This window comes from Rattus norvegicus, chromosome 14 (assembly GCF_036323735.1).
Source record: "Rattus norvegicus strain BN/NHsdMcwi chromosome 14, GRCr8, whole genome shotgun sequence".
Classification (NCBI taxonomy): Eukaryota; Metazoa; Chordata; class Mammalia; order Rodentia; family Muridae; genus Rattus; species Rattus norvegicus.
In genome coordinates, this window is record NC_086032.1 from 22312116 (window position 1) to 22328575 (window position 16460).

Sequence of the window (16460 nt, forward strand, 5' to 3'; positions counted from 1 at the left end):
TTTTATTTTAAGAAATCTTATGGGATTGGGGGAAATGTCGTTTTAACAAATCATTCTCTCCTAGAACTCTAGTAGGTGTGTTTTCCTGCATACATATCAGGTAGCCCATTATGTTGACTTTATGTTTAGTTAATGTGTCCACGCTTGGGGTTGTAGACTCTGAGAGGTTTTCGGAAGCTAGGCAACCTGCAGAGAAAGTCAGAAATGAAAGGAAAGCAGGCTGTGCGAACTAATAACTCAAAGAGCAGATAGAAACACTAAGTGGAAGTGCTGTGGTTATTTTAATAGTAACTCTGAGCCCAAAACTAGATTCATATGGCCAACGATGAAGGAATGTTTTAGACTCGAGAAAGAATTTTTTGGAACAAAAACCCAGTAAACTTAACTACACATAAAGTCAACATAACTTAAGAATCAGTGAAGCCTGTAATAGAGGTTGCCAAGCAAACTGTGTGACCACAATAGAGACACTTCCTCTGCTGAGTGTAGAGAGGACCCTACACAGACTAAAACCACACTTGATATCTTGATCTCCTTTGGACTGAGCTCTTGAACTTTTTTGTATTATGTAAAACCCAGAGATTAACAGTGATATGTGAGAACTTAGACTTTTAAACCTGCTGCTGTTTAATTAGTGAGGCGTTCCAGATATGCCCTTGGGCAGGTACACAAAGCTGCTTTCCTTTAAAATGCGCAGGGAAAGAAACCCAAAGTAGCTGGAGGTGCTTTCACCTCTTTTCTTCTGCTTAGAGCTTGTCCAGGGCCCACATGTAGACTATTGATAGAACAGAATAAATGATCATGTCTAGTCTGCCTTACTGTGTCCAAAACTAGAATGAGAAAGAAGTCAATTTAATGAGTGTTGAACTGCACTGATGACATGGGTCTTGTTGCGTATGTACCATTGTCTTAACGTTCATGATTTATGAAAAAGGAGCCCACAGGTTCTGAAGCTGACCCAACAACAATCATTTTCAGTAGCTCCTAATCACTTCATCCCTATGACTTCTTTACCTTCATAGTGGAAAAGCACTAGGATCGAGGTCATTACTACCAAGTGGCCAATCCTACTAAGTGGCCGATCCCCACAGCCTTCGCTTATCCTAAGGCATTCTACCCAGTCTCAAGCATCTAATGCTGTTGTGGGCCATCCCTTTACATTTTCTCTTTGCTTCCGTGAGTCCATATTGTTTTGCTGCCCTATTGTCCCTGAACTTGTTTGATGATGTCAAATAGAATGATGGAATGGTGTTAATAATCACAATTCATGCCTCATAGACTATCTACAAGGACATGCCTTTCCCTCTGGCAAAATGGTTGTCAAATGGAGAGACATAAATTTTTAAAATTTAGTTTCTACATTGGCATGTTTGGGGTTTTGTTTTGCTTTGTTTAATGTAGTAGTAAAGTCTAGGACATACCAAAGTTGTCATCAGCTGAATATATAAATGGTCTCAAGTTTCCTCGAGTCTCCTTCACAAAATAATCAATGACGCTGAAAAGATTTGGGAGTGTTACCTGTGTAAAAGAAAGAGATGGCTCAGTGCCTGGCTAAGGATAAACAAGAGATACCCTCCTGCAGTTTAGTGGGGATTGCTACCTATTTTCTGACCACAGAAAGACAGGCCAAGATGACAACATACTTCAGTGACTTGCTAAATAGCTGTATTTTCTTAACCATGTCTGTTTTCTCCTTTTTTAAGGACTATGAGGCCATTCTCTGGTGAGTTGTTGCATTTGCCATCGTCGGTTGAACAATAAATGTTTAGGTACTATGCCTTCCCACAATAAAAATCACTTAATGTAGGCCAAATTCTCCCTTCCTGAAATTGGAACTAAAATATACAAACAAGAAAAAAAAGACAACTCCATAACCAGATGGTTTTCAGTCCATAAGATTTGCTACCCCTTAAACTGTTTATAATAAGAACCTTCTTTAGGTTATAAAATGATAATAAAATGTAAGCATCTTAATACTTCATTGCAACTTAGGGTCTGCTGGTCACTAAAATCTCTCTACCTCATAAGTCAATACTTGTATATAAGTGAAATATGGTTAACCTTGAATATTCCAAACAATTTTGAAGTAAAATAACTCAGTAAAATGCAACCTGGTTCAAAACCAGGGTTAGGAGGAGTTTGAAAGGTAAAAGAACAATCTAGGCTTTCTGTTTTCCCTCTGTGGACAGTAGAGGCTAATGACAAGGAGTCCAGTTCTCCATTACAATGGTACAGTAATCACACTGGTCCTCACTGGAACCACTTCTGCCCATTTGGTCTTATGGACGCTCCTTCAGCAATCGAGTCCATTGCCTCTATTAGAACTTTGCTTACAAATTTCAACTGGAGCCAGGTTTGGTTGGCTTCTTCCAGAGGCAAGAAAATCTTGAGTTTAGGGTGGGCTGAGATGTAGCTGGATCCATAAAAGTGAATCTGAGAAGTTCTGGAGGCATTCTTGACTAAAATGGGCTGTGTGAATCAGTGTTTCTCTAAGATTTACAGGCAAAACAGGAGAAATTCTACCACGCAATCCATTTTTGCTAAATAATGTATCCAGAAAGGCAGAAAACCAGGTGCTAATTTTCAAGAATTATCAGGCCATGTCACCACACTTTCAATGACCAAGACCAGTCTAAATGCCAGTGTACTTCCCACATAATAAGTGTAACAATGATAGAATTGGAAATAGGAAAATTAAGTTACATATATAAACTGTGTACCTGACATTGTGTTGGAGGGTAAGAGTGCCTGTCATTAGCTCCAGGGGATAATAACTAAGCTTGAAGAGGAGGTGAAGACAAAAGAAACCTGGCCTTCTGCACACTGCTGTTAAGAGGACATTGCTGAACTTCTGCATGACAGGTATTAAAGGGCAAGGCACTGTTGATTGCCTCCCATCCGATATAGACTCATTTGAATATTTATAAATAGAGGATATTACAAAGACCTTTAATAAAAACACTTCATTCCCTGAAACAATTATCTGAGTAATCATTTGCAGAGTAAAGGGGAGAACCTCTGTTAGAATCAAACTATCATCTAGACAGTCTCTGCTGCCTGTTCTTGGTGTCTCTTCTCACCTTTCCTACCTAAGTGGCTTATCTCCCTTTTTACCATCTCTGCATCTGCTTCTTGGGATAAGTTCTGTTTTTGCACTTTTCACTGGATTCTCTACAGGTTGATTCAGGAGGCAACAGGAGAAAGGTTATCAGCAACAAAGACATGGCTACGTACTGGTTTTTCCAGCTCGATGGTGTAGTTCTTTCCAGTGCATATCACTTTGAAGTGCTTGATTCTTGGCATTCTGAAATGAAACACATAGTTGACCCACCTTTGAATATACAGTTGTATTGGTGCAAACTAAATTAATATAAAATGTGCCCTGGGTAGTTAACTTGTCCATCTACAACTATAGTTTAGGGTAGAGCATCCTGTTTTCTTTACTGGGATTATTACATCTCTTTGAAGCAAATGGTAACACATGAGGAGGTGTAGGAAATCTGAGTCACTATGTTAGTAAATGAGAAAAGAATAGACAAAAATTAAAAAGCCAAGTCAGTAACCTATACAGTAGAGCTATAAAGTCCTATAAAAGAGGAGGGGTGTAACTCAGTGGTTCAGCACTTTCGTAATGTATACCACTCCCTAAATTTGGAAACAAAACCAAACAAACAAAAAATAAAAGCATAAATCAAAACCTAAAGGAATACAAAATAAATCTTATGGGGGCACATATAGGTCAAATAATATACCCCTCTTATTAAAGACAAATAAATTATTGAAAGCAAAGCATGTATTTTGCCTCATCACTATTCCCAGCAGACAGCCTTCCATGCCTGTTACTGTGCTAGCTCACATTCTGCCCTCTTTTGCTGCTAACTTTTCTATCTTAAAAGACAGGAAACATGGTAAGTGGATGTGGAAATGTAAATACTGCAGGGGTATCTTTGGGTCTTCCTCTTTAATTTTACAACACACCAAATCGTCACCACCCCAAATAGTAAGATTTTGTTACGAACTGCTTCAGAACAAGAAATCACATTGCATTCAGCTCTGTATTTCAACATTATAAACACAGTATCTCTAAAGCCAATAGAACAATGTTAAGAGCTCATCTCAAGATGCTATCTGTGTCAGCTCAGAATCTCCGATGCTGACATAAGTCAGTGTCCATGGTAGGTAGTTTTGAATAGTAGCGTGTTTGTTTTGAACTCATTCGGTATGGCAATTGTGTTTAACCCAAACTTTTTCTAATGGTGAGTTGACAGCGTGTATGATGGTGTCAATTATCTGAATGTCAAACTGATTCAATATCTGCCTTATGTTCAGGAGCTAAGAGAAATTATTCGTCCGGTTTAACTCTTCTACAGGGCATTTTCACCCCCTGTTTAGAGTCACAACTTCTCCATTTCCAGTTTATATTCTCCAGGGTCAAAGTGTATGACCGTATCCTATTCCAGGGCTCTTCTCATCTCCAACCATGTCTAAATCTTCTCTCAGTTGCATCCCACATAGGAAAGCCAATCTTTAATCTCCATGACCTACTTTCAAAATGGGATAACCTTCGCCAACCTGCTCCCTTCATAAGAAGTATTCTTTAATGAGAAAAAGTCACGAATCAGTTCCAGACTGGCAAGGAAAGAATCTTTAGACAGAGGATGTCTTGCATGTGCCTGTTCAAGATGCTTGGCTCTCACCTTACCTACACCCCAATCAGGAACACATCTTTGAAATCAGACGGTTACTGTTGAAAACTCTTCAGTTTCAATTAGAATTCCTGTATCCTGATAGTAAATGACGGCTACCCTTTGGGAGACTGATAGGACAGTTGACTTAAATTCTGTTTCTATCATATGTGCTCTCTAAAGCTTCTCCCTCACTCTGTGTGTGTGTGTGTGTGTGTGTGTGTGTGTGTGTGTGTGTGTGTGAATGAGTGTGTGTGTATGTGTTTTCAGTCTACATAAAGACTTAACTATTAGGGCTACTGTGCGTTAATGCTTGCAAAAGCCATTAGTAAAGTCCTTGACTTATTTAATCACTCACTAAATTATAATTATTTTATCTACATATGTAGATAATATTTATTGGTTTCTGCAAGTTCAATTTGTAAGGCATGGAAAATGCTACACATCTCAGTTATTCCTCTGTGCCTGTCGGAAATGTCTGCAGCACTCAGCCCAAGGCACACGAAGGATATCATATAATGGGGTGATTGTTGGGGGGCAGTCGTCACGTCATCTCATCGGTTCATGGGAAGCTGTGAGATGAACGCAGACAGAGGAGCGTCTGAGTAATGGGGTTCCATTTCCAAGTCAAGCTGGTGCAGAGAAACAGTGGCCCCGGAGTCTCAAAGGCTTTGTCTCTAAACAGACCATACTTTTCTTCCAATTTTTGTTTTCTTTTGGTTTGGAAAGGAAAAAACAAAAAGGATAAAATTTGCTGTTTAAAGTGTTCTGGTTATGATATCAAAAATAGAGTCAAATGAGATGTGGTGGCACACACCTGTGATCCCAGGACTTAAAAGAGGCCCAGCCGGGAGAAGTACATGTGAACCTAGGCTACGACAGAAAGGGAAACTAGTCGAAAAGAAAAGCAAGTGTGGGGGCTGGGGATTTAGCTCAGCGGTAGAGCCCTTACCTAGGAAGCGCAAGGCCCTGGGTTCGGTCCCCAGCTCCGAGAAAAAAAAAAAAAAATCAAGTGTGGCCTTCAATGCTGTTCTAAATATTTGTTCTTAAGTCCTGGCCTGAATTTTTGCAATTGTGGTAAGGATTTTTTCACCTCCTTGGCTACTAATTAGATACCTATAACGCCATCATGGCTTCTGGTCAGAACAAGGTTAAGGGGGGAAAACTGAGGTTTGTAAAAATAGCTTTATGTCTTAAGAGTTCGCCAGCCGCTTCCCTGGGTAAAGACAGAGGATGCTCTGCTCTGAGAGAGGAATCACCTGATAGTTTGGCACCGGCAACTTTTGTTTACTCCTAAGAGCAGCCTTCCTACAGCTGATCTGGAAACATGGGGTTGGGAGGGACTGCTTTCAAGTTTTGCTGTGTAAACCAGTTTGTTCTTTCCAGCTTGTGTTTACCGGAATCACTGACCAACGTGCATGGCTGAGCATTTCTCCTGGAACCTCCCTGAAAGAAAATTAGCTTGTTTTGTGGGAAACACAGGTGCTTCTTAACAGTCCAGATGCCTGCCGAGAACTTTACATTAAATTCAACCAGCAAACAATTCTTATATTCCTTCATGCTGCTATCTCTAAAAATCAATTACATATTAAGTAGTAGATACTGAGCTCTGAGGCCAGGCCCGAATTTGATGCTTTGGATCTTCTATTAAAGAGCTGATGCTTTTCCAAGGGTTCAGGACTGCTCAAACATGGGAGCTGAAAAGGATGACACCAAAGATCATTCCAAAGTGAGTGGAATAAACCCGTGAGGCCTCGACTCCACGGAGAATCATAAGCAATTGAGGGAATCTGGGAGTGGGAGGGATGCTCTTCCCAAGCATTTGGTTGTGCAGTACCAAATGGTCAACCTTGAAAACATATATACAAGCAATGTAGAAGCTTGGCAGGCTATATTTAGCAGGATATAGATGTATATATATTGCATGTGTGTATGCATGACATAAAGGTTAGTGATAAAAAGAGGGCTTGAATCTGAGGGACAGTGGGGATGAGTATATGGAAAGGTTTGGAAGAGGAAAGGGGGTGAGGGAATGTTGTAGCTATATTATGTCAAGAAAGGAGAGAGAGAGAGAGAGAGAGAGAGAGAGAGCTGTGTTTACTATAAAACATTCACTAGCAGCTATAACCTATGCTCCTTTTGGATTTATTTCAAAGCCACCAATTAAGTTGTTAATCAAGTAAATTGCAGCTTTAAAAATATTTTTATTATATTCTGATAGTTGAAAATCTGTTGGTAATGTTCATCAGCTTGTCATTATAGTGTGTTCTACAAACTAAAAAATATTAGTATATAATAAATAGATAAAATAAGGAACCCGCAAGAAGCTTGACAATTATTTACTGTGAAAAACTATAAAGATATATACAGAGAGAGAGAGAGAGAGAGAGAGAGAGAGAGAAAGAGAGAGAGAGAGAGAGAGAGAGAGAGAGAGAGAAGTGGGATCTAACTCACCACCTAACATGCTTGCCAACTGTAACTGTTCATAGCTACTGTATGAAGTGTTTATTTATATTAACTGTTGAACAAATGAAGCCCTGGGGCTATGGCTCATAAGGGCAGTTGAACCATAATACTGTGATTTTAATTTTTTCTTTAAAATATTATTTAATTTTTACTCCATTTATCCACTATCAATACCATCATATTTGATCTATTTAGAATAACATTTATTTATGAAATGTACTGGTAGGTTTACTGGTACAAGAATTATAGTAAATAAATAGAGTATGATCCTCGCAGAATAGTAAATTCAAAATTTTAATGTATATAAAATATAGACATTTATTTAATATTTAAAAGTAGGATGACAGTAAATTGTCAGCCATGACAGTGTTACATAATCCAGAATCTCTATTAAAATGCAGAGTTTTTATAGACTCTGAAAGCGGGAGTGGTCTTAAAAGTCCAGAAACTCTAATTACATATAAAATTATTTTGTTTGTATATTTGTGGACGGGTACACATATACCCATGTGCACTAACCTGTAGACTCCAGAGATCAATCTTGGATGTATCTTCAACCTCTTTTTTTTTTTTTAACGTTAGGATTTCTAACTGACTGCAAGTTGCCAAGTAGGCTAGGATGGCTGGCCAGCAAGCCCTGGGGATCTGCTTGTCCCCACTTTCTCACTGAAGCATTACAAACATGTGTCATTATCTTCCTTCCTTTCTTTCTTTGTTCTCTCTCTCTCTCTCTCTCTCTCTCTCTCTCTCTCTTCCCCCCTCTCTCTCTTCCCCCCCCCCATGAGTTCTGCAGATTTAACTTAGATTCTCACACTTGCAAAGTAAGCACCTCCTGGCTGATCTAGCTCTTCTGCCTTGATACTTGCATTTAAGTATTACTGACTTTATCAAAGGAAAATCATTTTACCATTAAATAAAATAATTAATAAAAAATACAAATTATTATTATTAGTATTATTATTATTATTATAGACTTTAGGAAGATGCTCTTCAGTGGGTCTATTTGTTGGTAAAATACGCAGAGACGATGACCTCTTTCTGTTTCCTGAACAAGTGAGGTGTTTGCTTCTGGGGATGCACCCTTGCTGCCTGGGATGTGCCCCACCCCCTGCAGTACGAGTATGGTTTGGTTCCCTCACTTCTTTGAGTCTCTGCTTCAATATCCATTAACTGCCTTCATGAACACTGCACTTTAAACAATAGCAGTCACAGGTCTGTTCTCTTTACCCCCCAACACACACACACTAAGGAGAGAGCTTTGCTTAGGTCACACTGCTTCTCATTCTTGTGCTAATATTTGCAGCCCTAAGACAATGCACAGTGGGTACTGACAATACAATAGCCAGGGTAGATTGAACATACTCTATCTCCTGCCGGATAGTGATGGAGTAGTTTTTGCTGTCACTACCAGGCCTCAGGATCATATTTCCCAGAGAAGGGTTCTTTTCCAGCATCTCAGTTGCTTCTTTCCGGGAAACTGCATAAAAACATCTACAAATGTGAGATGAAAAGAAAAAAAAAGATTAAAAAATAAAAAAACCTGATGAAGATAATTACTTGAAAATAATGCTACCTAAATAACTTGAGAGCTACAGCGTTTATCTTTTGAACATAGAGAACATGAAAAGAAATCCACTAGTTCATGTGTAATCATGATAACCATCGAAAACTTAGGGCCACTAACAGCGTAGCTCCCGTTTCAATTCATGACAGGTCTTAGACTGAATTGTTGGTTTCCTTGTAGGACTCCAAAATGTTCTAAGGCTCTCTCTAAGGCTTTATTTGTTTTTGAGATGGCTCTGGACCCCACCATATAGACTATGCTGGCCTTAAACTTAGAGATCTACCTGCCTTGTCTTTCTAGAGCCGGGATTAGGGGCTGGGGATTTAGCTCAGTGGTAGAGCGCTTACCTAGGAAGCGCAAGGCCCTGGGTTCGGTCCCCAGCTCCGAAAAAAAGAACCAAGAAAAAAAAAAAAAAAGAAAATTCATAGAGCCGGGATTAAAGCTATAAGTCACCTCAGCCAAGTGGGGCTCTGTTTTAAACAACTGACATTAAGACTGTGTCTGAACTGACTGTTTGGCTTAATTTGTTGTTTGAAGGGCTTTGTTTTGTTATTTGATGTTTTGAGGTTAATAGACATATAGCCCCGATTGTATGGCTCTGTAGACCAAACTGCCCTTGAAATCAGAGACCTGCCTACTTCTGTCTCTGTCTCCTGAGTGTTGGGATTAAAGGCATGCCTGGTTTATAACTTGTGTTAAAATGACACCCATAGTATTTTTACACATAAAATTAAGAATTTAAGCACTTCCTATTTTATAATACATGCTATATTCAGTGAAATTAACTAGTCATGCAAAGTTTTGACAGAATATATTATGCATCCAAAGCGTTATTGGCAAATATCTTTGTGTGTAGGGACAAGAATTAATTTTAACCTCCTCTTTATTTATCTGTAATGGACATATTACTTTCTTGTTGTACTGGAGCGAAATAAAAAGAACCGGTCCGTGTGACTTTTATTCTATGAATTGGTCCTCTGTCCGGTTGGAGTTGGCAGCATTGATGAGCAGGTCCCAGCGGCTTTAACGCAGTGGACTGGGCCTCGGAACTTAATGTCATCATGGAACCAGGACACTAACGACAAGACCACCAAGATCCCCAAAGGAAAAGGCCCATAATGTTTTCCTCATGAAAGAAGACATTTGAGGATGCCGCAGAATCCAGCTGCTGTCTCTTTCCTTTTTATGAACACTTTACATAAGGCTTTCCTCAGAAGGCAACGTTAACACTCACCGATCAACCAACCGAATACAATATTCTAAGAATTTAGAAATAGTTAGTACAAACGATGATAAATAATCCAGTTATAGGGTCTCACGCATCTGGGCCATTTGCGACCTTCTTCATAGCAACTTTAATTTAGGTTTGAGCTCCGGAAGGATATCTATTTAGTCTGTATTTGTGGGTGGAAGGGGATTTCCTCTGTGGTAAGAGTTAGTTCAAATGTGCACGACGTTGATCATGACATAAGAGAGGAAGTGTGGCTGGTGCTCACGATGGATCCCCAAGATACTTACCATCCCTGCTGTAACAAGTCCCAGTGGGTAGTGCTACCTGGTAGTTAGCCATTAGTCTTAACTGAATGAATAAACTTACTCGGGAAGGGGGTTCAGTGCATCCGCATAACCTTGTATTGGCTCCTTCTCTTTCTCCACAGGCATGACTGGCAGTTGGTCTGTCTCAGTCCTTCTTTTCTTTTCTCTCTCTAAGACTTCGTGCAGTCTAATCACTTGTCCAGGTAGAAGTGACACGTGTTGAGGAACTGACAACTGAAATCAGTTAAAACAGTAGGCAAACTAAAACTGCAGCTGAATAGCAATACTGTCTTTAATAGAGAGGAGCCTATGTGTAGTGACTGACTATCTAGCCACTGCCAGAGACAAACGGACAGGACAGTAAATAGAAGATTCCAGTCTAACATGGGCATTACAGTACTGCCCCTATACCAACTAGAACCTGCACAGAGTATTTACTTGCTTGCTTGCTTGGTTTAGTTAGGTTATATGTTTTGTTTTGTAACAAACTGTCTCTCTATGTGGTCCTGGCTGTCCTAGAACTCACTCTGAACACCAAATTGATACCAAATGCACAGAGATCTACCAGGTGCTGGGAATAAAGGTGTGTTAACACCATGCCTGGTCGAGATCATATTTGATCTGGTCTCAGGGCAAAGTGCATACACTTTTTACTATGAGCTAAGTAGCAACTAATCTCTCAATCTTCCTTTTCTTTTTGGGGGGGGGGCGGGCGAGTATTTTTTTGTTTTTTTGTTTGTTTTTTTTTTGTGGGGGGGGATTTTAAGATAGGGTCTCTCTGTATGGCCCTGGCTCTTCTGGAACTTGCTCCGTAGACCAGGTATTTGCCACCAACACTCAGCTAATCTCTCATTTCTCATCCTGAACTCAGATACCTCTGCAATGCCTAGGAAGTTTAGGATCTCCAGGAGATTCCTTATTCTCACACTAGTTAACTTGGAAAAGCTCCACACTATTGTGACAACATGGATTTGGTGGGCATAGGATCAACAGGTTTACACTGTGCTCTGTGTCTAGCCACCCACTCACATTTGATTCTTCTCTGCATATTAGTTTTGTTGTTCTCTAGAAATGTGTTTTGAGTTCCATTATCCATGTAAAGTCTGGTTAATTGTATCCACATCTCAAAATTTAGTTGGGAACAACCTATGCTTTCTGGGGAAGTATGGTACAACATTTTTCTAACTGTCATGTTAGCTAGCCATGGGGGCAGCCATGTCTTATAATTGGCCACCAGAACAAGAGTACTCATCAGGTGATATATGTGCGTGCATGCGTGTGTGCATGCGTCCAGTCCCATGCTTAGTTACTATTTCATTAATTCCTATTGTTGTGTATTCATTGTTAAGACTCAGAATGAGGCTCTTGGGACTCAGGAATGAGGATTGTAGTCTGTCAAATAAAGCAACAAGGGCAGCCCATGATCCCTGGGCTCCTCTGCTAAAGGCCTAAGAACATTATGGTAGTTGGTTCTCTTGTTACTACTACCTTTTCTAGCAGTGTGGTTTTGATTGAATCACCCAACTATGTCCTAGTAAATTGTTCTCATATCCAAGTCTAGTTCCTCATTATGCCGTTTTGGAGCAGTATCAGAACAGTGGAACATTTTAACAAATCATTTACAGACTGTGAGTTCATGCCATGCCCTAAACATTTACAGAGCAGAAAATCATAGATGAAGGTGATCTCTCTCATCCCTTGCCCACCAGTACTAATTACTTCAGAGTAGTTATCATAAGGTGAAATAGGCTGTGCTTAGTAACAGCACTCATAACCCACCAGATAAAATGAGATAAAAAATATGACTTTTAGAAACAAAAGCATGGATTTCTATCTGCCTTTTCTAGTTTCTACATCCCAGCCACTTTAATGTACATGGTTGCAGCAGGTGTTAACAACTAGTTTACAACCAGGTGGAGCAGCAGACTTTAATGAGCTTCTGTGGGCATGGTGACTCACAGCGCTAATCTTATCACCTGGGAGGTGGAGACAGGAGAATCATAAGTTTGCAACCACCATGGGCTATTGACACCTTGTCTCAGCAAAAGAAGCAGATGGCCCCCTTACCTCTGTTACTGTAAGAATGAAGCCCCTCCATTCTTCCCCACTTTCTGTGTTTTCTGTCTGGAGATAAAGCAGAAAGCACGAAATTAATGAATGATCTGTATTAACTTTAAATAACAAGAATTTCACTGGATTAATTTCTGACAATGTAGGTTTGCCATCAAAGGCTAGCAAGATCTCGGGTCAGAGTGGTGGCTCTTTGGCTAAAGCATTTGCCAAGTGAGCATGAAGGCCAGAATTTGGACCTCTAGAACCAAGAAAAATGCCAGATGCACGTGGCAGCTTAACTGTCATCCCTGTGCCTAGAAGGAGCAGATGGAGGATCTCTAGAGCAAGCTGGCTAGCTACATTCGTAAAATTGGGAAGCCGTGGGGTCCTTGTGAAAGGTGTTGTCTCTATGTATAGGATGGAGAGTGAGTGAGAAAAATGTCTGCTGTCAATTTCTGGCCCCCTCATACATGAAGAGAGAGAGAGAGAGAGAGAGAGAGAGAGAGAGAGAGAGAGAGAGAGAGAGAAGCAAGATTTTCTTCTGTTCAGGAACTTTGTTAAATAGGATCATTTGAAAAATTTAAACTGCATAAAATCAGCTTCATGGAGAAATACTTCAATTTTTTTACTTAGAATTAACATATTTATCATGAAATATTTCAGTCCCGTTTTCTTTTATTGGCAAGCAAAAATATAGGTGACTGGAAGCGGGATTGCTCGGTGAATGAAGCATTTGTCACACAAGTGTCAAGACCTGAATTCAAGCCTCGAGAAGTCGCAGAAAGTTGGGCACACTGAGACATATAATCCTAGTGTGCCTCTGGCAAAATAGGAGGTAGAGAGAGGAGAATCTCTAGAAGCTATTCCCAGCTACCTAGCATTCTCAGAGTCAAACAACAACGTGACCGTAACCCAGAGTGCATCTATCTATGCACTCCACAGGTATTACCTCCTTAATCATATTGAAGAAAGGTTATGTGTGGCCATTGCTTGCTAGGTTTCTTCACTGAGGTCCCAAATGATCCTCACTAGAAATAAAAATGGAACCGTCTTTGCTGATGTTCCACATCACTAAACCAAAGCTAAATGTTATCTTGCCTTCTTAAGAGATCAGTTAAAAAAAATAACAACCACATTTCCCATACAGATCAACTTCAATTTGTTTCCTCTGTGTCCGAAAAAAAGTAGCCCGAAGTAACCTGATCGCAATCATTTTTCTATCATTTGTCTTTCTGTTTTTACCTACAATGGAAGCTTTTGAAATGAGCAATTAACCTTACTACTGGTTTTAAATTTGTTTTAGTTTCCCTTGTCTGTAAAATTAATTTCTTCTTTTCAGCTAATTGAAATATTTTATTGTGTGGAATAAAACACATCTGGTTCTTTAGTAGGCTATAAAACGAATTAAGATCTTTCTATGTTATGGTGTTGTAAGTTTATCCTTTGAAAATCTTCAAGGAGACTTAGCAAGAGATGGCGTTTTTATTATGCTTTTTTTGTATCCGTTCAATTAAAAGATACATATCTTTAAGTGTAGATATTGGAAACAAAATAAAAATTCTCATTCTCGTGGAGTTTGAAATATAGCAAGGAAAAATAAATGGCTGGTGTGACAGTACATTTGATTTTGTTGGAAAGAAACAACTAGGAACAGTAAAATGTAGAACAGAGTGAGACAAACTGATAGCATGAATGGGAGGGTCTTAGTCACCGTGAACAAGGCAACTCTTACAATGGACAGCATTTAATCAGAGGCTCGCTGACAGGTTTAGAGGGTTAGTACATGGTCATGATGGCAGGAAGCAAGCAGGCATGGCATGGGACAAGCAGCTGAGAGCTTTACACCCTGATCCACAGGCAGGAGGCACAGATACCAAGAAGGACTTGGGCCCTGGCCCTGACGTGGGCTTTTGAAACTTCCAAGCCCATCCTCAATGATGCACAAGGCCACACCTCCTCATCCTTCTAATCCTTCTCAAACAGTTCCCCAGCTGGGGACCAGGCATTCAAACATAAGAAGCCCACGGGGTCATTCTCATTCAGACCACAACAGCAGGCTAGGAGGAACAGGTTACAATTTTGATGAAGTGTTCCCAGGTGGGCCACAGAGAGTACCTTCCATTTGAGCAAAGATTTATTTCTAATTCAAGAAACAAATGAACGGAGAGGTTGAGTAACTTGCCAGTGATACACAGCTACTGCATACAGTAGCAAATTTTGACCTCTACTCCTCAACATTTGATTGCTACAGCTCTCAAAGTCAGCCGGCAGCTTCCTAGGAACTTCTCCGATATTATCTTTAGCAATCCCAAGCTGTTCTCTGTGTTATGACTGCCATCATTGGGGAATTTTTTCTTAGCTCACTCTGCTAATTCAAGGACAACCTTGTAAAACACCAGGTGGGAGCCTTGACTTTGTCAGAGGATAGAAGTCTAAGGTTTCATTGTGCTTATAGACTAAACAGTTGCCTGTGTTCTTTCTAAACTGTAACTGAGAGCCCTGAAGCCCTTGGCAAGAAAAAAAAAATAGTAGCAAAGTGTTACGACTGGGCTCCTCTTGTAAGTCTTCTTCATTCCAGCTATGGGGTGTTAAAAGGTAAAATCGATGTACAACCTTTGCTCTCTATGAAATGCAATTTCTCCTTGCTCACCTTTAGGTGTACTTCTTCTTTGGGCAAAACAAGAGTGAATTTTGCACAATTCTTTTCAGTTGAATTTTGGCCAGTAAGGCACACAAGGTCTATTATGTCTAACTTGCCAACATACTGCAAAGATAAAGGAAAATGTTGTTAAATTACTTCCTGGGTAAGATGCATTTGTTCTAACATGAAGGAAGATCATAGTTTTTAAGCTTATTTGCATGGTAACCTGCTTTCCGCAATACAAGAGAGTATGTAAAATGCATTTTGGGGTGCTGTGCTGACTTTAACCCCATAGTAATTTCCAAGACTCCTCTTAAATATTTGGGAATCTTGCAGTTGGTTAACATAGCTATTATTAAAAATTAATTATATTATCATACCACTAAATGAAATATTTTATTAACATAAAATTTATAATATAGTCAAAGTTCAAATTTCATCATTTTCTAATTATAATATATTACTATCTATAGTATCAACATTAATTACATCCTTGCTCTCTGTGGCCTAAATACTGTGCCTCAGTACTGCTGTGCATTTCTTCACACTCCACACTAAATACAGTCACATCAATAGTTATGGCAGGAGTGTTCACCCTCTGGACAACTGGTAAACCACTTACAAACAAAGGTACAATGTAACGGCTTGTTGCTTGTCCCAGATGCAGCCCTTCTTATACTAAACACTCTGGATATGTCCAGATTAGTCTCAATGAGCTGATACACCAATTAAAGAAAAGGAGTCCTATCTTCTGTTTTTTTAACTGTAGATTGTAAAGAGCCTTAGAGGTCATCTGTCCAACCAAGCTGTTTGAAACTGCTCTCCATGTTGCCCTCAAGTTGAACATCTGTAATAACACTGAAGTCCCATTGCCGAGGCAGCCCTACTAAGTGTTCTGTGCTTTGAGTCAGTTTTTCTCTAGCTACTTCCTATCCACTGGTCTTGAATTATTTTCTCTAGTATAACACTAGACAAATTCAAGACCTTTCCACATGATGTCCTCTAAGCCTTTTAGATATGTAAAGACAGCATTAAATTGTTCCCCTCTGTAGACCACACAAACAGACCAGTTCTCAGCTGGTCTATCCTGGAGTTTCTTCTGAGACTATCACCCAGAAAACTTTCCCAAGTATCTTTCATCCTCCTTTAACAGAACTGGTAGGTGCACAAAGGTAGAGCCTTTTGTTGTGACCTCTTTGTGGCACTGTGCCTAAAATTTTGGGCTCACAGGCCATACCTGGGTTACACCCCCTTGTACTAGCAATATCGTCTTGTACAATTTCTTTCATGTATACGTCTTATGTATAAAAATGTTTTTAGAGGAAAATGTGAATTTAGTTCTTCACTAACACGAATTACACAGTCAGTTTCCCACATTTGGCACCTTTGGGGAAATCATAAGGGTTAACACATCTAGGCTAAAAGGCTACAAGGATGAAGGCTTGTCCTTGGAAAACTACCTTGGTGATGATGGTATCAACTCTGCCAGGTAAGTATGATCATCTACAATTTCTTA

General features: G+C 39.7%; 1 protein-coding gene across 4 annotated transcripts in view; it reads right to left on the reverse strand.

The window, feature by feature from the left end:
* Positions 1-16460, reverse strand: part of Stap1 (signal transducing adaptor family member 1) — a 34941-nt gene that overhangs the window by 10838 nt on the left and 7643 nt on the right. For 2 of the 4 annotated variants that reach the window (NM_001025115.1, XM_006250812.4), the window contains exons 3-8: positions 14954-15067; positions 12319-12375; positions 10313-10485; positions 8514-8642; positions 3235-3304; positions 1422-1518 (exon numbers count right to left, since the gene is read on the reverse strand). In NM_001025115.1, the coding sequence (NP_001020286.1) occupies positions 1422-1518; positions 3235-3304; positions 8514-8642; positions 10313-10485; positions 12319-12375; positions 14954-15067 (640 nt within the window). The remainder of the gene's footprint in view (positions 1-1421; positions 1519-3234; positions 3305-8513; positions 8643-10312; positions 10486-12318; positions 12376-14953; positions 15068-16460) is intronic. The other 2 variants (XM_017599182.3, XM_017599181.2) reach the window with 1 other exon arrangement.